Source organism: Callorhinus ursinus, unplaced genomic scaffold, assembly GCF_003265705.2.
Source record: "Callorhinus ursinus isolate GAN/ISIS: 27379988/994484 unplaced genomic scaffold, GSC_fseal_2.0 scaffold1, whole genome shotgun sequence".
Taxonomy (NCBI): domain Eukaryota; kingdom Metazoa; phylum Chordata; class Mammalia; order Carnivora; family Otariidae; genus Callorhinus; species Callorhinus ursinus.
In genome coordinates this window covers 110,277,925-110,304,274 of record NW_027397063.1, presented here as the reverse complement: position 1 = coordinate 110,304,274, position 26,350 = coordinate 110,277,925, and the positions used below count along the sequence as shown (strand labels likewise).

The 26,350-nt window shown below is 39.4% G+C and overlaps 1 protein-coding gene across 1 annotated transcript in view; it reads right to left on the bottom strand.

The window, feature by feature from the left end:
* The window catches only part of GK5 (glycerol kinase 5), an 80,968-nt gene that overhangs the window by 39,593 nt on the left and 15,025 nt on the right, over window positions 1-26,350 (bottom strand). Inside the window, exons 4-9 of the mRNA XM_025881205.2 lie at window positions 18,073-18,166; window positions 11,314-11,445; window positions 5,175-5,250; window positions 4,353-4,414; window positions 4,196-4,269; window positions 3,932-3,992 (exon numbers count right to left, since the gene is read on the bottom strand). Of these exons, the coding sequence (XP_025736990.1) occupies window positions 3,932-3,992; window positions 4,196-4,269; window positions 4,353-4,414; window positions 5,175-5,250; window positions 11,314-11,445; window positions 18,073-18,166 (499 nt within the window). The remainder of the gene's footprint in view (window positions 1-3,931; window positions 3,993-4,195; window positions 4,270-4,352; window positions 4,415-5,174; window positions 5,251-11,313; window positions 11,446-18,072; window positions 18,167-26,350) is intronic.

Sequence of the window (26,350 nt, the reverse complement as noted above, 5' to 3'; positions counted from 1 at the left end):
TGACATTATAGGTTGATCTACCTCTATTATTCTGTTTGCTTCTTTTTCCCCTGGGGACATGGTTCTAATTTTAAGTATTTCTGGTGGTACTGAATAATACCCCATGGGTGTAAGAGGGGTCCCCAAAAAGGGTGCAAAGGATACTACCTTCCCAAGATCTAGAGTCACTCCAAATGACAAGCCAAAGAACCAAAACCTGCACGTCCCATGTGGGCAGAAAGCCAAGCCCAGTTATGCAAAACTAGACAAATGAGAAGGCAATAGGTATCTCTGGGAGAGAAAGGATCAATAAGCCAATGGGTCTGGATTTGGAAAGGAAGGGACAATGTGAAATCGTATTTTCCTCTCTAGACTGGGCACTACAGACGAGATTTTTTTTTTTTAAAGACTTTATTTATTTATTTGACAGAGAGACACAGCGAGAGAGGGAACATAAGCAGGGGGAGTGGGAGAGGGAGAAGCAGGCTTCCTGCGGAGCAGGGAGCTTGATGCGGGGCTCGATCCCAGGACCCTGGGATCATGACCTGAGCCGAAGGCAGACGCTTAACGACTGAGCCACCCAGGTGCCCCGAGACAAGAGATTTGAAAGGAACTGATTCTGGTAAGAATTTTCACCCTTTGCTGGCTTCTGCCAGTTTTTCCTGGATCCCCTCTGCAGTCTCTGGTATCTACCAGATTTTCCCCTTGGCTGTTTAAGGAAAGAACACAGCAGTTTCACCAGAAAAATCCCTCTGTTTCAACAACTCTGAGAGGGGCCCATGTAGGGGTCCTCCTATGAAGGTAAATACAGGGGTGTATGTAAGGCCGTTAATGTGGTGAAGTTTTGTTTACGGTGTGGAGTCTTCTCAGAGTGGAAAACCAAGTGAGACAGAGGATTAGTAGAATGAGTACTCCAAAGGGGAGAGAGGGAAGGGGGGAGCAGCGGGAGTTAATGTCAGTCTTCGAGTCTTTTGTTTTGGGTATCTCTTCTCTCTTTAATTTTTCACTAGCCTTTCGCAATGAGTCTTTTAATGAAACAATGTGGGAATTTTAAAACCTTTTGGAGGCTTCTGCTTGCCAATTAAAACAGGTATCTCATTCTGTTTAATTTGGGAATCCTTGCTTTCAAGTGTACTTCTTAAATGATTTTATCTAATTGGAACGGTCCCCATAACGACCATGTATTTCTGGGTTGTAATTCCCTTGAAGGCTGAAGCAGTTTGGTAGGATTCTAGGCACAAACGGAGTTAACCCATATTTCTGTCCAGCCGTATTTAGCTGCAAAGGGGGTGCAACTCATATTTCTGTCTGGCCTTATTTGGGGACCCTCAACCTGACAGTTACTGAGCCAAGTTCCTCAGGATGCAAAACAAGCTTACTAAGATTTTGCCACTTTTGCGAGATATCTACAACTTCTAGGACTATAGTTCTTAGACTCAAAATAAGCAGGTGTGCTGGAAGGTGGCATGCTTGACTCTTTAGAATTTAAGGATTTCATTAGCTAAGACTTTGGAGTTCTCAGAGCCAAGCTAATGCCAGGAATGGGCCACTGGGTTGGGGATCTTACATATTTTACAGTACAGAGGTTTTCTTGAGGTTGGTGGGTGAACTTGTATCAGTCTAACCCATTCTGTGATCAACTTACTCTATTTTCTTGAAGTGGCAAGAGCTCTAATAGCCTTCAAATGCTCACCCTGTGCCTACCAATTTTTCCAGGTTTTTGGTCTCTGAGATCCCTCTTACCAATGGCCTTTATCTAGACAAAACAAGACAAATATGTGCACCTTAATGTATAAGCAACAACCAAGAGATGTTACTGTGTCTTTGCCAAGAGAAGGCCCTGTGCTCACCACAAACAATTCTTGTGGAACCTTGCTGGGGTTTTCCAGCAATTCCAGGGGAACTGTGGTCTGAAAGGCTAGGGATTTGGCTTTGGGCAGACACTTTCCCAACTCAGTGGGACTCTAGGCAAAACAGCCAGCTCTAGGCATAACCATCTGGCAGCTCAGGCTGTAAAGGAAAGCCAATTAGATTGGGGGAGTTAAATGAACAAAGAGTAGAGCTCAGAACCAAGAGAGAATTTACCCACAGCCCTCAGGAACAGCGAGAAACACATGCATTCAAAGGGTTCATGAGGTACCCTGCCTGTATTTCTCATTGTCCCCAAATGCTGCTAGAAGTTCACTTTGGATCTTGTCGCTGCCTGCCACCAAATCTGTTAAATAATAAAAATTCAACCAAGTAAATTTTCTTCTCTTTTTTTTCAAGATTTTATTTATTTATTTTAGAGAGAATGAGAGAGAGAGAGAGAGAGAGAGAGCACGCACAAGTGGGGGGGAGGGGCAGAGGGAGATGCAGACTCCCTGCTGAGCAGGGACTCCCAATGCGGGGCTCAATCACAGGACCCTGAGATCATAACCTGAGCTGAAGGCAGACGCTTAACCAACTGAGCCAGCCAGGCGCCCCCAAACGAGTAAAATTTTAAAGATATAATTGTCTTTATTAATCAATTCATGAATCAGGCAGCAACCCATTTAGCAAGTATGGGGACTTCCACAGAGCTACAGAAAAGGAAAGATTTTTTTTTTAAGTAGGCTCCACACCCAGCATGGAGCCCAGTGTGGCGCTTGAACTCATGACCCTGAGATCAAGACCTGAGCTGAGATCAAGAGTCGGTCACTTAACCGACCAAATCACCCAGGTGCCCCAGAAAAGGAAAGATTTTTAAAGGTAGATTGGGAATGGAAAAAAGGAAATTATTAGCAAAAAAAATCCATTGTTTTAGATAAAGTTGCCCTCCTAAGGGGAATGGAAGGGGCCTATCAGAAAATTTCCTAGTGCTGATGGAAAATTCCCATGTTGACTGGTTAAGGGTTACATTTCTGGGGGGTTGAAATTGTAGTTAGGGTAGGTATTAAGTCTTGGTTTACTGACTTAGGCTGCCATTTTAGGCCTGTTGTTTTCTTTTTTTTTTAAGATTTTATTTTTAAGTAATCTCTACACCCAATGTGGGGCTCGAATTTACAATCCCAAGATCAAGAGTTACATGCTCCACCGAGACAGTCAGCCAGGCACCCCTCTTTTTAACAATGTAAAGAAATATTTTAAGGACCAAAACTCATCTAAAGAACACTTTGTCACTAAACTTCAATTGTTCCAGCCATACCTTTATCTAAACCTGAGCCTACCGTTAAGTTGAATAAGACTGATCCTCTCTAAAAGATGAGGAATTTGTAATGTGGGAATTAAATTCCCCTTCTCACCTGATTTCTCCACCTACTGTGGCAATCATCCATCTAGGGAAAGATGGTCTATACGTCCTGTGTAAGCTATTACAGGAAACCAAAGTCAAGGTCAGAGTTTCCATAGAGCCCCTCAACCAGGCGGCAAATCCTTGAGATTCTCTAAGTTCTAGATCTTTCATTCAGACAGAAAGAGTACAATCAAGAAAGAACCTCAAAAACCTGAAAAAGCTAATTTTTCACTCTTCTACAGTTTCTCTACTAGTATATGCTGGCTAAGGATTTTATAAAATAGAAATACAACATTTTATTTACTTTAAAGTGCCCTGTCACTGTTTGGTTATACTGTACCAAATACAAAGTAAGCAATGGCCCTTTCCCTGTTTTTTTGTCTCAGAGTATCAAATATAAACCACACTTATTCAGAATACAACATTTTTTAAAAAATTTAACAGTTTTCTAAAAAATAATATATACAGAAGTCAGAAAAGATTAGAAAGAGCTTTCATGTCAGAAGAGTGGCCCTGTGGTCTCCTTTCTGGAATATAGAAAATACTGATTATATCCAGGGCACATTAACTTAAAAAGAAAAAAAATACTTTAATTTATTGTGCAAGGACCTCTAATATCTCTTAAATCTAATCCCAACTATTCATATATATTATTTAGTTTATACTATGCATGGAGAAACCCTCGAGTTTTCTACTTACCAAGGCCACTATTGGTATAGGCACACCAAATAACTCTTCATCCACTGATCCAAAATTGTGGCTTCAAATAAAATTGATTAAAAAGTGAGTCATAGCTCTAGAAATATTAATACTAAAATTCAGCAAATTGATTTTCACATAGACCAAAATGTTATATAATGAACATACAAGCATGTCAAACAAATAATAAAATGCTTTCCCCACTAAGGCAAAATGAATTCAGGGACAATTTTGCTGGTTTCTATATCTGATGTTCATCATTACCTCGTATCCCTCACTGGAGGCAGGATAAACAGTGGTATCGAAAGCATGGAAGTAAGGAGCCGGTTCCAACGCATCTAAGCATAAAAATATGTCATCAGAATCCAAGCTAAATTATACAAAAATCAGTGATTCAAAAGGGAAAAAAAAAAAACTTTACCTTAAAAGGGTCAAATAGTCCAGTTGCGCTGGCATTTGAAAAATCCGTGGCAAATACAGAACCTAAATTTACATTGTAAATAATATATTATCAAGTAGTATCAATCAACAACCATCCCTAGTTTATAATCTAAACCTTTGTCTGGCCTCAAATTCATTCCAAAATGTATATTTCCAGTGCAAAGTCTCCAAAGCAATTTCCCACTTAATCTTTTTGAACGTTTATAGTTTACAAAAGCACTTTCATATACATTGTCAAATCATGATCCCCAATTTATTTTGTTATTTCTTTTAAAGATTTATTTATTTGAAAGAGAGAGAGTGTGGGAGTTGGGGCAGGAACAGAGGGAGAGAATCTCAAGCAGACTCCCCATGGAGAATAGAGACTGGCCTCGGGGCTCAATCTCATGACCCTGAGATCATGACCTGAGCCAAAACCAAGAGTCAGAGCTTAACCAACTGTCACCTAGGCACTCTGATTCCCAGTTCAAAGATAAGGAAAGGGATTCACAGATGCATTATGATTGCCTATAGTTACCCAGCTGCAAAGTGGCAAATTTGTTACCAAACTTGAGTCTTAACACTTTTGAAATTAAAACTGTTCCTCTGCCTTCTGTTTGAGGTCTGATCATAATTTAAAAATCACCCTCCTCTTACAAATCTAAAATTTATCTAGCTTTACTATAACATGTAGTTACTAGGGTACCAAGGAGCAGTATGTTTGGGACAAAGGAAGGAAAAAAAAGTAACTTCCACTTTTTTTAGATGAACCTTTTCTATCAGTCAAATTTCAGTCACTTGAGATCTATCAGATCATCTTTACCTTTTGTGAGCTTATGTAACAACCAGGTATCAATAGTCCCAAAGCAGCAATTATCTTCTTCAATTGCCTTTTGCACCTAGAAAACATAACATCACAAAACTGACTCAAAAAGGCTAAATTATTTTTTTTAAAGATTTTATTTATTTATTTATTTGACAGAGAGAGAGACAGCGAGAGAGGGAACACAAGCAGGGGGAGTGGGAAAGGGAGAAGCAGGCTTCCCACCGAGCAGGGAGCCCAATGCGGGGCTCGATCCCAGGACCCTGAGATCATGCCGGAGCCAAAGGCAGTCGCTTAACCAACTGAGCCACCCAAGTGCCCCTCAAAAAGGCTAAATTATGAAATGCATAATTAAGTGCCGATCAGTAAATACAATAAAATCCCATTTTTTGATAAGAATGAATATATACGTATATGTATGTATGTATGTGTGTATATATATATATATATATATATATAAAGAAACTATTTTTAAAGATTTTATTTATTTATTTGAGAGAGAGAGAGAGAGAGAGAGAGAGCATGAGAGGGGGGAGGGTCAGAGGGAGAAGCAGACTCCCTGCCAAGCAGAGAGCCCGATGTGGGACTCGATCCCGGGACTCCGGGATCATGACCTGAGCCGAAGGCAGTCGCTTAACCAACTGAGCCACCCAGGCGCCCCAAGAAACTATTTTTAAAATATACTCCAAACAGTTCTAAGCAATTACTATAAGGTATAAAAGGCTTTAATTTTACAAGAAACATGTGTTACTTTTGTGATGAAAGAACTAAGTAAATATACATATTTTTAATTTAGACATATGGATATGTCTACATAAAGTCTAAAACAGGGGATGGGGCACCTGGGTAGCTCAGTGGTTAAGCAACTGCCTTCAGCTCAGGTCATGATCCCGGAGTTCGGGGACCAAGTCCCACATCGGGCTCCCTGCTCAGCAGGGAGTCTGCTTCTCCCTCTGACCCTCTCCCCTCTCATGCTTTCTCTCTCTCTCAAATAAATAAATAAAATCTAAAAAAATAAATAAATAAAACAGGGGATGGTATACTATGATCACAGTTCAAATCCAACCCACTGCTTATTTCCTTTTTTTTTTTAAAGATTTTATTTATTTATTTGACAGAGAGAGAGAGAGAGAGAGAGCACAAGCAGGGGGAGCAGCAGAGGGAGAGGGAGAAGCAGGCTCCCCACTGAGCAGGGATCCCGACATGGGGCTCGATCCCAGGACTCTGGGATCATGACCTGAGCTGAAGGCAGCCGCTTAACCAACTGAGCCACCCAGGTGCCCCGCCACTGCTTATTTCTGTACAGCAAGTTAAGGATGGTGTTTAAATTTTATAATTGTTTTTTAAAAAAGAATACCTTGTGACATATGAAAAGTAAATGAAATTCAAATTTCAGGGTCCATAGATAAAATGTTATTGGAGCATAGCCATGCTCACCTATTTAAGTGTTATTTATGGCTGTTTTCACACTATAATGGCAGAGTAGTTTTCCAAGTCTAAATTATGACTATCTGGCATGTTACAGAAAAAATGTGCTAACCCTTAGTATAAAGCATGCCAAAGGAAACAAAAGTATCACAACCTCTTTAAACTAGCTAATAGAGACAATGAAATGATTGTTGAGAAATCATTATTTTTTTAATTTAATTTTTTTTTAAAGATTTTTATTTATTTGACAGAGAGAGACACAGCGAGAGAGGGAACACAAGCAGGGGGAGTGGGAGAGGGAGAAGCAGGCTTCCCGCAGAGCAGGGAGCCCGATGCGGGGCTCGATCCCAGGACCCCGGGATCATGACCTGAGCCGAAGGCAGACTCTTAATGACTGAGCCACCCAGGCATCCCCATTATTATTTTTTTAAAAAGGCTCTACACCCAACGTTGGGGGCAAAGTCACGACTCAAGCTTAAGAGTCGCACGTTCTACCAACTGAGCCAGCCAGGCGCCCTGAGATATTACTAACATAGTGGAAACACCGCCCTACATCATATTTCACCACCTCTCCAACTCTTATTTGTCCTTCAAGACTAGCAGTTCCTGGATTTGCCCAAGCCGATACTCTATGGGAATCTTCCAGATAGCCCTTATCTCACGTCATTACCTCCCTGTTAGACCCCAAGATCCTTAAGAGCAGGAACTAAATTTTAAGCCCAACACTGAGGAGGGTTCCTGCCATATAGCAGATGCTTAAAACATGTCTCCTAAATAAAGGAGACAAAAAGAACAGCAAATGAATACATTTAAGGATGAATTCTATTTCAACAGTAGAAAAGATCAATAAAATGAAAAGACATGATGTAAGTTCCAAAAAAGAAGTCATTGTAGATTATTTATAACAAGTATTTTGAAGATTCCATTCAAGCTTTATACCATTTACATAGGGAGTGCTTAAAGTAATATTACTTTATTTCAAACTCTTTTTAAATTTAGAAATTGTGATTCTAAAATTTGTTCCAGATTAGAGAAAGGTTAATCTGTATTTCAGTAAGCAGCAACAATGCCTGACAAGTAGTAAGTTCATCTGTTCATTCAAAAAACATTTAAGAGCCAGGTCCTCTGAAAGGGAGTAGGTCCATATAAGGCTACAAAGACACAGAGTCAGTATTAGGGCTCAGATTAGGATCAAGGTCAATCCTCCTTGCTTTGGGTTAAGACTCCAAATGGCTCTACCCTATGAGTAAGGGTAAACTAGAAAGACAGGCTCTCATAGGAAATGCAGCTCAGTTTTGAATCACCTCAATCATTAAACTGGACTGATGTAATCCTGGTGCCTAGAAGAATGGAAGAAACAAACATAATTCCTATCCAGAGCAAGATAGTGTTAATGTTAAGGCTCTCATAATTTCTACACATAATTTTGCAAATACAATGTCTAGCTGATATACATACACATGTATACAAATAAGTAACCAAGCTCATCAAACTCATCAAGTTGTATATATTAAATATGTTCAGCTTTTTGTATGTTAATCATACATCCATAAAGTAGTTTAAATTTAAAAGAAATTAAATAATCAGGCATCCAAGGAAACAAGAGAACATGAAAAAGAAAAGAGAGAGAGAGAGACAGAGCCCATGAGGCTACAGATATTAGAATTAATAGTCATGGACTATATCCTGTAAGTCCTTGTCAATGTTTAAGAAGAAAAGGGAAAAAAAAAGTCATATTTCTACATCATATTGTTATGTTAGGGAATTACAAATTAAATCAAAGAGATACTACTTCACACCTATTAGAATGGCTAAAATCCAAAACCCCGATATCAAATGTTAGCAAGAATGTGGAGCAACAGGAACTCTCATTCGTTGTTGGTAGAAATGTAAAATGGTACAGCCACTTTGGAAGACAGTTTGGCATTTTCTAACAAAGCTAACCATAGTCTCATCATCTGATCCAGCAAACTGCACACCTAGGTATTTACCCAAATGAGTTGAAATTTATGTTTATACAAAAATCTGTATACATGGGGCGCCTGGGTGGCTCAATCAGTTAAGCGGCTGCCTTCGGCTCAGGTCATGATCCCAGGGTCCTGGGATGGAGTCCCGCATTGGGTTCCCTGCTCAGCAGCAAACCTGCTCTCCCTCTGCCTGCTGCCTGCTTCTCCCTCTGCTTGTGCTCTCTCTCTCTCTCTCTCTGATTAAACACACACACACACAAACACAAACCTGTACACAAATGTTTATAGCAACTTTATTTGTAAGTGCCAAAAATTAGAAGCAACAATATGTCCTCCAACAAGTGATTAAATAAACAAATTGAAACACATCTAGACAAAGAAATACTGATCAGTGATAAAAAGAAATGCATTACTAAGCCATAAAAAGGCATGGAAAAACCATTGTTTCATTGATTTTTTTCAACTGTTTTTTCTATTCAGTATTTCATTAATTTTCACACTAATCTTTACATTTCTTCCCTTCTGCTACAGTGGGTTCAGTTTGCTACCTTTTGCCAGTGTCTTAAGTTAGAATGTTAGATGCTTTGTTAATATAATTTTTTTTTTTTTTAAAGATTGTATTTATTTATTTGAGAGAGAGAGAGAGAAAGAGAGCATGAGAGGGGGCTGGGTCAGAGGGAGAAGCAGACTCCCCGCCGAGCAGGGAGCCCGATGCGGGACTCGATCCCGGGACTCCAGGATCATGACCTGAGCCGAAGGCAGTTGCTTAACCAACTGAGCCACCCAGGCACTCTGTTAATATAATTTCTATATGTAATATAGTCTGGCTATAAATTTCTTTTTTTTAAATATTTTTTAAAAAGATTTTATTTATTTATTTGACAGAGTGAGACACAGTGAGAGAGGGAACACAAGCAGGGGGAGTGAGAGAGGGAGAAGCAGGCTTCCTGTGGAGCAGGGAGCCCAACATGGGGCTTGATCCCAGGACCCCGGGATCATGACCTGAGCCGAAGGCAGATGCTTAATGACTGAGCCACCCAGGCACCCCGTATAAATTTCTATCTAAACGCTGATCTTGCCGCAACATATGATTTGGTATACTGTGTTTTCATTTTCATTCATCTCAAAGTATAATTTCTCTTAGGATTTCTTCTTTTACCCACTGGTTATTTAAAAGGACAGTTTGATTTCCATTTATTTTTGAACTTCCCAAATTTCTTTCTGCTAATTCTTTCTTCTTATTTTTAAGGATTTTATTTTTAAGTAATCTCTATACCCAACGTGGGGCTTGAACTCACAACCCTGAGATCAAGAGTCACATGCTTGGGGCGCCTGGGTGGCTCAGTCGTTAAGCTCCTGCCTTCGGCTCAGGCCATGATCCCAGGGTCCTGGGATCAAGCCCCGCATTGGGCTCCCTGCTCAGCGGGAAGCCTGCTTCTCCCTCTCTCACTCCCCCTGCTTGTTTTCCCTCTCTCGCTGTGTCTCTCTCTGTCAAATAAATAAATAAAATCTTAAATTAAAAAAAAAAAAGAGTCACATGCTCTACTGACTGAGCCGGTCAGGCACCCCATCTTTCTGTTAATTATTTTTAATTTCATTCCTTTGTTATCAGAGAAATACTTGTATGATTTCAGTCCTTTTAAATTTATTGAAGATTGTATTATGATGTAGCATGTGATGTATCCTGGAGAAGGTTCCATGTGCACTTAAGAATGTATATTCTGGGGGCACTTGGGTGGCTCAGTCGGTTAAGTGTCTGCCTTTGGTCCAGGTCAGGGTCCTGAGATCGAGTCCCTCATCACATCAGGATCCTGCTCAGTGGGGAGTCTCCCTCTCTCTCCTCTCACACCCTCTCAGATAAATAAATAAAATCTTTAAAAAAATAAATGAAATGTTTCTCCTGTAGACGGCATACAGGTGAATCTTTTTTTATTACCCAATCTAAAATCATAATGAGAGATCACTATTTACCTACCAAAATGGCTAAAATTAAAAAACAAACCCTAATAATACCAATTACGATGGTACATGAAATACGAAGTCCTCTCACTGACTGATGGTGGGTATGTAAATTATCAAAAATGGTGCGAAATTTTTTACATTACCCACTAAAAGTGAAAAATAAAAAAATATATATATATGTACACATTCATGCCCTAAAAATTCCATTCCCATATATAGATACAGCAGAAATGCCTTTATACATACCCCAAAAAGACAGCATTATTCATAATAACTCAAATGTACATGAACAGAATGGATAAATGGATAGTGATAAAATCATACATTGAACACTAAATAGTAATGAAAATATAAGAAAATTAATTTACACGTTTATACAAAATTCGAAACAATTCAGGTAAAACTATAGTATTGAGAAAAAAACACAAGTTAAAAAGGAAAATTGGAAAGAAAATGTGATACACAGTATCACAATGTTCTATTTCTTGATTCAAGTAGTGTTACACAGATGTTTGCTCCACAATGTATCACTGAGTGGTAAATTTTTGTTTTGTTCAGTTTTCTGTATGTGTTATGACTTAAAATAAAAAGGTTTAAAAAAACAGAGTAAAGATTCCTGTACTCCATACCAATATGTAGTGGATACTTAATTTTCCTTCAGATAAGCAAATTACTATCTTTATTCCTTTACTTTTTTCTTCCCTGTAGTCTACACACACACACACACACACACACACACACACACACACACACACACACACACACACACAGTCTTTCCTTACCTCAACCAGGTTCTGTAAAATCCAGGCCAGTCTCAAAGAAACATGCTGGTTTGTGAAACTGAACAAACTGACGGCTAAAAATCGTTTACTTCTAGTGAAAAAGTGCAGCACTCGGCAGGAACTCTGGAATAGCTATTAAAAAAAAGATACTTTAGGAAAACACATTTAATGGTGTTTGATATTTCTATATTAATTCTACACACATGAAAACAAACCCAATAACAAACAAATAATTCAACTACTTACAGTGTTTTTAGCACTTAGGAAAAGTAAAGCAGTATTACCCTAAGTGGACAATTTTTAACATATGTATTCTAACACATGAAATGTAACACATCTACTATGACCTTCTTTAGCAAACACGAGAAGCTCAAGATAAAGTCTTTTAAAATAAAAGGGAGAGAGTCAAGGAAGAAGGCTATATTCTGGTTAGAAATATATTTTTAATGAAGTTAGTATTAAACCATAAGGGAATCTCCCCTACATCTTAAGTACCTGAAATTTGGGATGTATGATTTCATTTAATACTATCTATACTTACCTAAATCAAAGATGAAATATATATAGTTTAAAATTTACTTCTTAGTAAGAAAATCTTTAATTAAAAAGAAAAAGCCTTTCATAGAAAACTAGCTTTGAGTTTTAAGGTTTGTCATAGTAAAAAAAAAAAAAAATCAAAAAACAAAAATTTTATCCTGCCACCTACTACAAGAATGCAGATGGACAATTCAACTTCTGAAACTAATGTTTTACAAAATATTCACTTGCATTTTCTTCCCTCTGTTATTGCACACCCCTCCCCTAAAAAAATATATTTAAAGGGGCTCTGGGTGGCTTTGTCAGTTAAGCATCCATCTCAATTTTGGCTCAGGTCATGATCTCAGGGTTGTGAGATCGAGCTCTGCATCAGGCTCCATGCTGGGTGTGGAGCCTACCTAAGATTCTCTCTCTCTGAGGCTCCTGGGTGGCTCAGTCAGTTAAGCATCTGCCTTCGGCTCAGGTCATGATCCCGGGGTCCTGGGATCAAGTCCCACATTGGGCTCCCTGCTCAGCAGAGAGCCTGCTTCTCCCTTTCCCTCTGCCTGCCTCTCTGCCTACTGTGCTCTTTCTCTCTGTCAAATAAATAAAATCTTAAAAACAAAAAAGATTATCTCTCTCCCTCTCCCTCTGCACCTCCCTCCCCACTCACACACACATGAGCCTTCTCTCTCTCTAAAATGTTTAAAAATATATATGTATATATTTAAAGATTTTGGTTTATTTATTAAAATAATAAATGCAACAATCAAGAAAATGTATAGACTTAATTCTCTCTACATTTCAGTCTTGTCCCTTTTTTTGGAACAATGAGCCCCATTTTAATTGTTTTTTTTCCTTTTCATTTTGGTGAGAGCATTTAAGTTCTACTCTTAGCAAATTTCAATTATATAATACAGTGTTATCAACTATGGTCATCATGTTATACATTAGATCCTCAGACCTTATTCATCTTATAACTGAAAGTTTGTACCCTTCAAACCTTCTGTGTTTCTTTATATTTTGCAGTTTATTAAGATAAGAGTTTCTGAAAGTATATAAAATGACCACCCATAATCCTTCTTCTGCTGTGTTATATGAGAAGAATGCTTCAAACTGAAAGAGGTTCTTCCTTCCTAAGAACACTATACTTTCCTCTATTAAAAAAATTACATTTAATATCCTTCAGGGATCTTCTATTAAAATACAGATACCTGGGTGAGGCATGCAAAAAGTATGAAGAGTTCTTACACCTGCACTTTTAATCAATATATGAACAATTAACATTTTGTTTTTACATTTAACAAATATTTATTGAGTACCTTCTATGTACCAAGGACTGTGCTAGGCCTTGACAAAGCAGAATGAACAGTATAGGCAGAATCTCTGCCTTCTTGAAATTTACATTCTAGTGGGAAGAGACAGACAAGTAATCGAATCAGTAAGTGAAATAATCTAAGAAGACACTGAATGTAAAATAAACGAATATTAAATGCCACCAAAAAAAGAAAAAAAAATCCTGCTATTTAAATTGTGATATAATGCTAAGATAAAATTGATGGTTAAAATGATTTTAAAAATTAATGGTTAAAAATACATCCTGCTTGGGGTGCCTGGCTGGTTCAGTTGGTAGAGCACACAACTCTTGATCTTGGGGTTGTGAGTCTGAGCCCCACACTGGGTGGAGAGATACTTAAAAATAAATTCTTAAAAAAAACAACACCCTAAAAACACCCAAACAAACAAACAAAACATCCTTCTTAAAAAATCACCCTTTTTCGAGAGCCCAGAAATGGACCCTCAACTCTATGGTCAACTAATCTTTGACAAAGCAGGAAAGAATGTTCAATGGAAAAAAGACAGTCTCTTCAACAAATGGTGTTGGGAAGATGGGACAGCTACATGCAGAAGAATGAAATTGGACCATTTCCTTACACCACACACAAAAATAGACTCCAAATGGTTGAAAGACCTAAACGTGAGACAGAAGTCCATCAAAATCCTAAAGGAGAACACAGTAGCAACCTCTTCAACCTCAGCCGCAGCAACTTCTTCCTAGAAACATTGCCAAAGGCAAGGGAAGCAAGGGCGAAAATGAACTATTGGGATTTCATCAAGATAAAAAGCTTTTGCACAGCAAAAGAAACAGTCCACAAAACCAAAAGACAACTGACAGAATGGGAGAAAATATTTGCAAATGACATATCAGATAAAGGGCTAGTATCCAAAATCTATAAAGAACTTATCCAACTCAACACCCAAAGAAGAAATAATCCAATCCAGAAATGGGCAGAAGACATGAACAGACATTTTTCCAAAGAAGACATCCAAATGGCCAACAGACACATGAAAAAGCGCTCAACATCGCTCGGCATCAGGGAAATCCAAATCAAAACCTCAATGAGATACCACCTCACACCAGTCAGAATGGCTGAAATTAACAAGTCAGGAAACGACAGATGTTGGCGGGGATGCAGAGAAAGGGGAACCGTCCTACACTGTTGGTGGGAATACAAGCTGGTGCAGCCACTCTGGAAAACAGTATGGAGGTTCCTCAAAGAGTTGAAAATAGAGCTACCATATCATCCAGCAATTGCACTACTGGGTATTTACCACAAAGATACAAATGTAGGGATCCGAAGGGGTATGTGCACCCCAATGTTTATGGCAACAATGTCCACAATAGCCAAACTGTGGAAAGAGCCAAGATGTCCATCAACAGATGAGTGGATAAAGAAGATGTGGTATATATACACAATGGAATATTATGCAGCCATCAAAAGGAATAAGATCTTGCCATTTGCAACGACGTGGATTGAACCGGAGGGTGTTATGCTGAGTGAAATAAGTCAATCAGAGAAAGACATGTTATCATATGACCTCACTGATATGAGGAATTCTTAATCTCAGGAAACAAACTGAGTGTTGCTGGAGTGGAGGGGGGTGGGAGGGATGGGGTGGCTGGGTGATAGACATTGGGGAGGGTATGTGCTATGGTGAGTGCTGTGAATTGTGCAAGACTGTTGAATCACAGATCTGTACCTCTGAAACAAATAATGCAACATATGTTAAGAAAAAAAGAAAAAGAAGATAGCAGGAGGGGAAGAATGAAGGGGAATAAGTCGGAGGGGGAGATGAACCATGAGAGACGATGGACTCTGAAAAACAAACTGAGGGTTCTAGAGGGGAGGAGGGTGGGGGGATGGGTTAGCCTGGTGATGGGTATTAAAGAGGACACATTCTGCGTGGAGCACTGGGTGTTATGCATAAACAATGAATCATGGAACACTGCATCAAGAACTAATGATGTAATGTATGGTGATTAACATAACAATAAAAAATTTTTTTAAAAATCACCCTTTTTAAATTGGAAAAAAGAAATGTATGTCTTATAATTCATACATTGCTGGTGAGAATGTAAATGATGCAGCTACTCTGGAAAAAGACTGACAGTTTCTTATAAAACAAAACATGCAATTACCATTTGACCTAGCAATTAATTGTACCCCTGGGGTATTATCCTAGAGAAATGAAAACTTATGTTCACATAAAATTCTGTACACAGATTTTCAAAACAGCTCTATTTGTAATAGCCAAAAACTGGAACTTGCACATATGTCCTTAAATAGGTGATGCATGTGTACCACCGAATACAACTCAGCAATAAAAAGAAACAAGCTATTGATACTCGTACAACTTGGATTCTCCAGGGAATTACACTAAGTGAAAAAAGGAAACCCCAAAAGGTTTTACACTGCATCACTCTACATATACAATATTTTTGAAGTGAGAAAAAATATTTAATGGAGGACAGATTAGTGGTCGCAAGGAGCGAGGGATGGGAAGAGCATGGGGAGTGTACAGAAGAGAGAGGATGTGGTTATAAAAGAGCAACATGAGGGACCCTTGTAATGAAGGTACTATTCAGCATCTTGATTCTGGTGGTGGTTACATGAACACAGGAAAAAAACTGTACAGAAATTATAACACACACACAAGTACAAGTAAAACTGGGGAAATCTGAATAAGATCTATAGATTGTATTAATGTCAATATCCTGATTGTGACAGTATAGTATAGTTTTGTAAAATGTTACCATTGAGAGAAACTGCAAAGCCTAGAAGGGATCCCTGTATTATTTCTTACAACTACATGTGAATCTATAATTATCTCAATTAAAATTTCAATTAAAAAAAATGTATGTCTCAAAATCTTTGAAATGTTGTAAGTGCCGTGAAAGAAAGGACAGTATGATAGAGACTGGATTGAGAAGTGGGGACATGCTCCTCTATAAATGGGATGGCAGCAAAGGGCTCACACAGACGAGATGGCACAGGAGTTGCACCCGGAAAGATGAGAAGAATCCAGTCATGATGGTGGAGAAAGCCCTTTGAGGGTACGAAGGCCTTAAGATAAGAGACAGCTTCAGTGCTGTAAGAACAAAACCACGCTGGCAAAGCTGGAGCTGAATCCTTAGCAGCTTCAGGGAGGAAGGGTCTGGGAAGTGGTCAGAGCTGTAGACAGGGCCAATCCATGGTAAGGAGTTGGGATTTTATGTTAAAAGCAAAGAGAGGCCTTAGCAACCATTTAAGAAAGAATCAGAACAAGAGTGAGAGGAAGCATGGGTGCTGCAAGAACTGGAGGAAAACAATGGTGCCAGGAGACTGCCAACACACATCAAATACTTCACCAGTTTGCTTGGAGCTAGCACTGGCTAAATGAATGACTTTGGTTTCATCTCTGGCATATACATCCTCAACATTTCCATGAGCCTCACTCACTAACCCATGAACATCCAAGATAGGGGTGCCTGGCTGGCTCAGACGGTAGAGCATGCAACTCTTGATCTTGAGGTTGTAAGTTTGAGCCCCATGTTGAGATTACTTAAAAATAAAATCCTTAAAAAAAAAGAAAAAGCATCCAGTATAGGATGAGTGCAGGGTAGGAACGGTTCTCTCAGTGGCAAGACAGGCCCTGGAATCATGTGTGCTAAACTCCAAGAGCTGTGTACATTTTTCTCCTAAGAGAAGCCAAAGCTTACATCATGCACATACTCAATATCAAGTAGATGAAGTGCTTTAAAGGCTGAGTTTTGTGCTTGAAGTCAGTTTTACATTTGAGATTTGGGGTTTGTCCTACAGAAGTAAATGTTTTCAAAGTCAAAACTTATTTTTAAAGGAATAAAAGTTTTAAATACCTCACTGACTAACCTAAGAAATGTTTGACGAATTGACCTAGTAAAAACTAAAATTATCCATTAAGATACAGAATTACACATTATAAATAGTATAATTTTAAATTATACCATTCAAAGTTCATGACATTTCCTTACAATTATTTTCAACTCCTTAATTTCTCTTTCCTGTAAACAGCACCTCTCGGTTCTCAACCTTACAAGTTATTAAAGCAAGGTGCATTTTCATATATTAAACTAACAAAAGAAAAACCAATGTGGGTGAGATTATGGCAAAAGTGTCTTTCACTCATGCATATATTCCATAACATCTTCAAGTTTATTTTCATATAAAATTAATGTCTCCAAATGGTTAAGGAGTAAAACCGATGCTCCAGATACTCCCTGAAGCACCATCTGCCACAGGCATCCTAGGCTGAGGAGGCATTTAGCTGTGTGGCATTCGAACACGTAGTATTGCAATATGCAACAGGGAACGCGCAGTATTGATTGTAACATCACATACTGCAGGTTTGGCCACGTTTGGAAAATTGTCTTACCCTCTGACTCAGCAATCCCACACGTACATTGCCACCACCACTGCTGTCATCGTCATGGTCATCAGCTTTGTCATTTGCGACCACCGTGGTAGGCATCAGGTTAAGAGCTCGTGGCAGTCAGCTAGTTATCCATCTCGATATCCATTCTCCACTTTTATAACAAAAGAGGATGAAATTTGGACATTTCTGTATTTTTTCTGGACATAGTCTGCATCTTGTCTATTTCTCCAAGAATGGCAACACGAATTATCTCACTCACGTGAGAACATCTGGGCCATCCTAAACCTCCTCAGGGTTTCCTGAAGTGTAATTAAGTACTTGAGTCTACCTCATATGCTTTTGGGTGACTATTACAGAGTTTCACTGATGTGAGGAGTGTGCGTATGTGTATTCTCTTCTCAACGTCCTAAAACAGTACAGGTGGGAGATTATACACTTAAGCCTACAGTTAAGGGACATCTACAGGGAAAATAGTAACATCCAAATCACAGAAGATAAGAAAAAGATTACCTTCATTATGAGGGAATTATTCCAAGATTTTATAAGTTCAACAGCTCTCAGGTCTTGCCAACTAATGAAGTTGTGAAAATGATTTCCTGTTTTCCTAAGAATGACAAAAACAGTATTTTGAGACTCACTATCAATCAGAGGCTATATTAAATAAAAGATCTGCCATAACAGAAAACAAAATTAGAGGCATACTGGAATCTCAAAGTATGATTTAATTAGATGGGGCTTGCTGAATGACTTTTTATTTTATAAACTGAATACATTTTGTAACAATTATAATATGATACATAGTATGAAATTCTAGACCAAATTCTAATGGAAAAGATATACTTTTTTTTTTTAAAGGTTTTATTTATTTATTTGACAGAGGGAGACACAGTGAGAGAGGGAACACAAGCAGGGGGAGTGGGAGAGGGAGAAGCAGGCTTCCCGCCGAGCAGGGAGCCTGATGTGGGGCTCGATCCCAGGACCCTGAGGTCATGAGCTGAGCCGAAGGCAGTCGCTTAACCAACTGAGCCACCCAGGCACCCCAAGATATACTTTTTAAAGCAGTACAATGTGCACACTTCTAAAACAAAACAAATTTAATGAAAAGGCCTTTAAAGACTTGCTTATACACTTTAAAAAACAAGAAGCCAATGCTTTCCCCCTTCGCTGTACCTGATACACACAATCAAATCAAAACCTCTGTACCTACAGAAGAGCTGAAATATTGCCTAAACTTATTTCTACATCTCTCAACTTTATGACTGGCTTAGCCACTGGCAACCTACCAGGCTTATCAAAATGTGTCCAGTAAAAAGAAATTCAACAACCTCTGGGTCAACATTGCAATATAAGTACAGAACTAAGAAATATAGTAGAAATAAATCATTTCCCTTTTTGGCTCCTGCAGATTCGACCACTAATCTTTGACATCCAACTCAGACTTGCTTTCTACCCTGTTTCCAGGTGCCCTCCTGTGTGGGTTCACCATGTTCAATTCCACAGACTGTCCTTTTCCACACTTCTTAAGCAGTCCACATTCAAGGGCATGTCCTCAACTTTATGAACCTGGAAACATTCTACTCCTGAAATTCTTTTTTTTTTAAAGATTTTATTTATTTATTTCAGAGAGAGAGAGAATGAGAGATAGAAAGCACAAGAGGGAAGAGGGTCAGAGGGAGAAGCAGACTCCCTGCTGAGCAGGGAGCCCGATGTGGGACTCGATCCCGGGACTCCAGGATCATGACCCGAGCCGAAGGCAGTCGCTTAACCAACTGAGCCACCCAGGCGCCCTAGTCCGGAAATTCTAACATTCCAATATATTAGTCAACACCTCTTGCTGTTATTCCAGTTCTCTCAATTTTACTCTCTAAATGCCTTCCCTTCAACCTCATTGCAGCCTTTAATCCCTCAAACATTCCCTTTTCTTCCTACCAACCCCTCCCAGGCTTCCTTCCTTCCCTGCATCCCGTGACCTATCACACTCTCTACCCCTTGACTTCTCTCTCTTTTTAAAAATTGTGGTAAAATATATGTAACATGAAATTTGTTTTCATGTTTTTAAGCATGTTGAAGTGCACAGTTCAGTAGCATTAAGTACAGTTCACAATGTTCTATGTTGCCATCACCATTACTTCCTAACATTTGGGTTGTTTCCAGCTTCTTGCCGATATGAATAATGCTGCTATAAACACTGCTATACCTGTTTTGAGTCCCTATTTCCAGTCCCTTTGGGCGTATGCTTAGGATCAGAATTGCTGGGTCACCTGGTAAGTCTACTTTTTGAAGAACTGCCGAAATTTTTGCCACAGTTGGCTGCACCATTTTACATCCCCACCACCAGTAGACAAGAGTTCCAGTGTTTCCACGTCCTCGCAAACACTTGTAATTCTCCATTTTTTTATTTTTTTATTTTTAAAAGATTTTATTTATTTATTTGAGAGAGAGAGAGAATGAGAGAGAGAGAGTACGAGAGGGAAGAGGGTCAGAGGGAGAAGCAGACTCCCTGCTGAGCAGGGAGCCCGATGCGGGACTCGATCCCGGGACTCCAGGATCATGACCTGAGCCGAAGGCAGTCGCTTAACCAACTGAGCCACCCAGGTGCCCTGTAATTCTCCATTTTTTAAATTATAGACATCCTGGTGGGTGGGAAGTGATACCTCATTGTTGTTTTGATATGTGTTTCCCCAATGGCTAATGATATTGTACCTCTTTCCATGTGCTTATTGACTATTTGTATATTATTCCAGTCCTCTGTCCATTTATGAATTGGGTTATTTGGTTTTTTGCTGTTCAGTTGCAGGAGTTCTTTATATATTCTAAATATTAATTCTTTATCAAATACATGACTTGCAAATAAATATTTTCTACCATTATGTGAGTTTTTCTTTTCACTCTCTTAATAGTGTCCTCCCTCCCCCCATTTTTCAACCTCTATTAATGAGAATCACAGCATTCACCTACATCATGAACACGTTACTTCTTTTTCCTTCAGTGATCCAAACCATCACCATTATCATTAGTACAAATCAGAGAAGTGATTTTCCTATTTTTCTATAGATGAAATTACAAACCAAACACACCAAGATACACACCTTCCATATTACATGCTGCAGGCAGTTTCCAGAAATCTTATAGCACATTTAAGATATCGACTATAAATTTTTCCAGACACACTTTTAAAATGCAAATTGCACATTCTGTCAAAGTAATTTCAACATGGCTTTATTTCTTGTTATTTATGATTAAATTTAGGGCAATTTCTATACTTTGGGGAATTCCAGTAGTTAAGAAAATTAAAGAAGGGGCACCTGGGTGGCTCAGTCGTTAAGCATCTGCCTTCGGCTCAGGTTGTGATCCCAGGGTCCTGGGATCGAGCCCCGCATCGGGCTCCCTGCTCGGCGGGAAGCCTGCTTCTCCCTCTCCCACTCCCCCTGCTTGTGTTCTTTCTCTTGCTGTCTCTCTCTCTGTCAAATAAATAAATAAAATCTTTAAAAGAAAAGAAAATTAAAGAAAAATTGTCAAAAATATGAAAATATCTTAATAGTGTTTTCTGATGCTATATATAAGTTTCTGATATTGATGAAGTCCAATTTATCTATTTTTGTTTTGTTAGCTGTGCTTTTGGTGCCATTTAAGAAATCAATCCTACATCCACAGCCATAAAAATTTTCCTGTATGTTTTCTTCTAAGAGTTTTATAGTCTTGGGCACCTGGGTGGCTCAGATGTTTTGTGTCTGCCTTCGGCTCAGGTCATGATCCCAAGGTCCTGGGATTGAGCCCCACATCAGACTCCCTGCAGGCAGGAGGCCTGCTTCTCCCTTTCCCACTCCCCCTGTTTGTGTTCTCTCTCTTGCTGTGTCCCTGTCAAATAAGTAAATAAATAAATAAAATCTTCAAAAAAAAAAAAAAAAGAGTTCCGTATCCTTATCTTTTAAATTTAGTCTTCAATTCATTTTTTAAGTTAGTTTTTGTATATGGTGTAAGGTAAGGGTCCACATGCATATTTTGCATATGGACACCCGGTTTCCTCAGCATCATTTGTTGAAAAGATGGTTCTTTCTGCATTGCCTGGTCTTGGCAGCCTTGTCAAAAATCAACTGACCATTGTATTTGTTTCCTTGGGCTGACATAACAAAGCACCACAGACTATGTGGCTTAAGACAATAGCAGTTTATTGTCTTATAGTTCTGGAGGCTAGACATCCAAAATCATGATGTTGCCAGGGCCAACTCCCTCTGAAACCTGTAAGGGAATCCTTCCCTGCCTCATCCTAAGCTTCTGGTGGTCTGCAGCAATCTTTGGCATTCCTTGACTCATAGGTGCATCACTCCGACCCTCCTCCTCCTCCATAGGGCATTTTCTGTGTGTCTGTCTTCACGTGGCCATCTTTGTATGAAGACACTAGTCATACTGAATTACAAATCCACCCTACTGATTATGACTTTATCCTAATTTAAGTAATTACATCCGCAGTGACCCTATTTCCTAAGGCCAAATTTTGAGGTGCTGCTGTTGCTTCTGTTGGGTTATTTCCCCCAAATCTCCCTCACTCCTAAGTGTGAGATTACTGAGTCAAAAGGTAAGACAATTTTCCAGCTCCTCATATGTGGCCAAACCTGAAATATTTGATGTTATAACCAATACTGCATATTGACTACTATAATACTTTTAATGCCTTCTCAGCTACAGTGCCTGTATCAGATGGTGCTTTGGGGAGTGTCTGGAGCATTGGATATACTTGATAACTATTTGGAGACATTAATTTTATATGAAAACAAATTTAAAATAAGATAGTAAATGAAACACTTCTGCCATAATCTCACCCAGACTGATTTTTCTTTTTGTTAGTTTAATATATAAAAATGCACCTTGGGGTGCCTGGGTGGCTCAGTCAGTTAAGCGTCTGCCTTCGGCTCAGGTCGTGATCACAGGGTCCTGGGATGGAGTCCCGCATCAGGGAGCCTGCTTCTTCCTCTCCCTGCTTCTCATGCTCTCTCTTGCTATCTCTCTCTCTCTCAAATAAGTAAATAAAAATCTTAAAAAAAAAAATAAAAAAGTAAAAATAAAAATAAAAATGCACCTTGCTTAATAACTTATAAGGCTGAGAACTGAGAGGTGCTGTTTACAGGAAAGAGACAGTAATTAAGGAGTTGAAAGTGGTTATAAGGAAATGCCATGAATCCTGAATCATATAGGTTTAAATTATACTATTTATATTGTGCAATTTTATATCTTAATGTGTGATTTTAGTTTTTAACAGATTAATTCATCGAATGTTCCTTAAATTGTGACTAATTTCTTCAGTCAGTGAGATGTTTAAAACTTACGCCTTTGAAAACCAATGTGATAACTCTAGAAATCTGACTTTCCCACTCCTCAGGGATTGCCGATTTTTCTTCGTTGAGGGTTGGAGCTGCCAGCTTGTGACTTTTTCAAACTATTTTTGCAAAGTGTGTATTCCTTGTTATGTGTGGTCTCTGAAGTTTCTGCACTTCTGTTACCTCTGTGATCAGCTAGTGACCTGACAAAGATTTTCTTAAATGTCTGGCACTAAAAAACCTCCCAAAGGTACTGGCCCTTTAAGTCTTCCAAAAGACACAGCTTAAGAAAGTGACTGCAGTTGAGAGGGCCGGAATGTAGGTAAGCATCTGTGCCAGTCCTGTAGGGCACAATCAAATCCACCAGAGCATACACACTCAAATTTTTGTAGGAAAATGTCCCCACTGCCTGCTCTGGCACCAGCTACTCACTCCAGGAATGTGAGCTGCTTTCCCCAAACCCGAAGCAGGGCTGAGGAGTAAAGGATGATTGCCGGTTTGCACACACCACTTACCAGAGAATAGTAGCCTCTACCTTCATCCAGCACCCCCTAGTGGTTATAAGGCCTGATCAGGCTCTAGAGTTCTGAAATAGTTTTCTGCAACCTCTCTTCCCAACTCAGTGCTTGCTTTGACCAACCCTCACAGATTCCTTCTCCATTATTCTGCACAATGTCACTCTTTACTTCTTCCCTTTCAAGTTAACCATCCACCTTTCCAACACCTAACCTGGGATCATTCCAGCTTTCTTCTGTGTCTACTTAAATGCCAGAATCTTGTGAACTGACACCAATCCATATATATAGAATACAACCTTGGCTATGTTCTCAGAGTCACCTAAAATGATAAAAGTCTTTCTCTTTGTCCCTCATTAGTTTCCTCCCCATGCCCCGCAAATGGCACATCTTAATTTTCACCAGATTTCTTAACCCTAGGCCAGCATGGCCACCTGCTTCTCAAAGGAAGTAAAAACACAGGAATGACTTTCCTCAACTACCCACTTCTTCCACTTCTCTTTTGATTCAGAGGAAAAGCTTTTCCTCGCATGTCTCAGGCTGGCAGCTCCACCTATACCCTCTATACCTCTAGAGCCTTCCCGACTCTTCCACCCCTTCATTTCATCAATATTCCATCAACTCTCTGTTCTACACATGCTTAAATCTCCCCATCTTTGAAACAGAACCAAAAACATCTCTCCTGACCCAGGATGCCCCCCCCAACTAAGCCCCTTCAATGTATCATCACCTCCCATTACCTCAACTGAACACAATTCAAATGCAATTTAGATTTCTAATCACTCATGAAAATTACATTCACTATGGTAACCACTGTTTTCCTAATTTCCAGATTTACAGGCTCCTTTTCAATTTAACTTGACCTTTCTGCAATATTGACTCCTGACAATCACTTCTTCCTACCTAAAACTGTCACTTTCCTAAGCTTCAATGATATCATTGTGCTGTTTCTCCTCCTACCTCTCTAAGTACATGTTTTTAGTTTCTTTTGCAGATTTTTCTTCCTTAGACTGCCATTTAAATGCTGGTATCTGCTGAGGGTTACATCCTTGCTCCCCTTCTCTTTTTAACTAGCTGCTCTCTCTAAAAACAAATCTGACCCACATCCATGAATGTAGTCACCACAGGACTATTCACCTAACTACATCTCTAGGGCCAGACATTCACTTCAGTTCCATCCCCTCACAAACAGCTACCTTCCACAGATCTCCCACGTTTGCTCCATGCCATCTCAAATGCAACACATCCACCCCAAACCTGCTGTCCCTCTTCCTCTGGTGTGCCACACCCGAGTTAATGGTAACTTTTAGCTGCTTCAGCCAACAACTAGGGGGAAGAGGGGTCATCCTAAATCTACAAAGGATTCCATAACAGCCCTGTAGTCTACCCTTTAATGGGGGGAGGGAACAAATGAGTGATTAAAACTATCATTTCATGTAGGATCATGCTATGAAACACTGGCATGGCAAAGGAACAGAGTAAGTGGGAGTGAGGAGTTTTTTAGATATGAAAGCAGAGACCTGAATAAACAATAGCCTTCAAAAAGATTTCTCAGACTTAGTCTCATTCCCCTCAAATCCGCTATCTACCCGGATTCACCTGGGAGTGGTGCCTTCCTTATCTTACCCCTTGAATTCCACAGTACTGCTGATTCTTCAGATATACCATGCTCTTGTACCTCCTGTTTTTGCCAGTGATTTGCTCTTCCCACTTAGAAAACTCCTACTCATCCTACGACACTTGGCGCAAGTGACTCTGTAAAACCCTCCCTCATTCTGCCTTCTAAGCTATTCAGTGCCCCTCTTCAGCTCCTTCATTACCAGGTACACAGCAGTTCTACTAGACAGATGTCTACCAGCCTGCACCCTAACAATCTAGGTTCACACTGTATCCCCCACTGGACTGTGAGTCTCCTGAAGACACAGTCTACTCACCTTCAGATTCTCACCCCCTAGCCCAGACACCAAAGAAGTATCTGATAAATGAAGGCTGCTGTCAATGAGGACTATCAGCCTCTGTCTGACAGAAATGAAATCGACGCATATGATTCTCTGATGCCATTCTACACACAATAGCTTCTACTTACATACTTAAATCTGATTTTTAATCACTGACTCATCAAATGCGTACCCAGCAATTTGTGCCAGGAGGTGGGGACATAGCTATGAAGAAAGGGATACGGCATCTTTGCCCCATGAATATTTTCTCTACCAGAGAAACCCGAAGAAATCCTTAATTACTCAATTGCTTGCTTACTACAGAATAAGTCCTCTGAAGGAGAAATAACATGAGTATATTTAACAGGGACACCTTGCCCAGTGCAGGGGTCAGGAAAGACTTCTTGGAGAAATGACAATAGAATTGGGCTCTGAAGGATCAGTGGGGACAAATAAGGAGGTTGAACACTCCTGACAAAATATATTACATGTTCAAAGGTTCTCAGACAGGATGAAGCATGATGGGTTAGATGCTAGTATAGTTGAAGAACAATGACGGGGAGAAGATCACAGGAGGAAAGTGACGTCATTAATTCATAACATGGTTGAAGACAATCTAGGATACTGATCTCAAGAAGTAGCACATATTCTAATATTCCCTTAGCAGTGATTTGGGTTTGTTTTCTCTCTGTCAACAATAAGAGGGGAAATAGAGGAAAAACATCAATAACAATATCATAAATGAGTCGCCTTAAACCTCTCTAACACATTCTGCCATTCCATGGGTCTTAATATATTTGTGTCATAATTGGTACGAACCATTAACACAAGTATCGGGTATTACAATAAAAGATATATTTGGTGCTGTGGGAACATAGACTCATTTGTATACTTGTATTATAAGACTGTAAATTCCCTGAGGGCTGGTGTTCTTACTCATTTTCATATTCAGCTCGGCAGCCGGCGCAGTGCCTTACTCCCTGTAAGTCCTCAAACGGTTACTGAGTGAATCTCAGTTTGC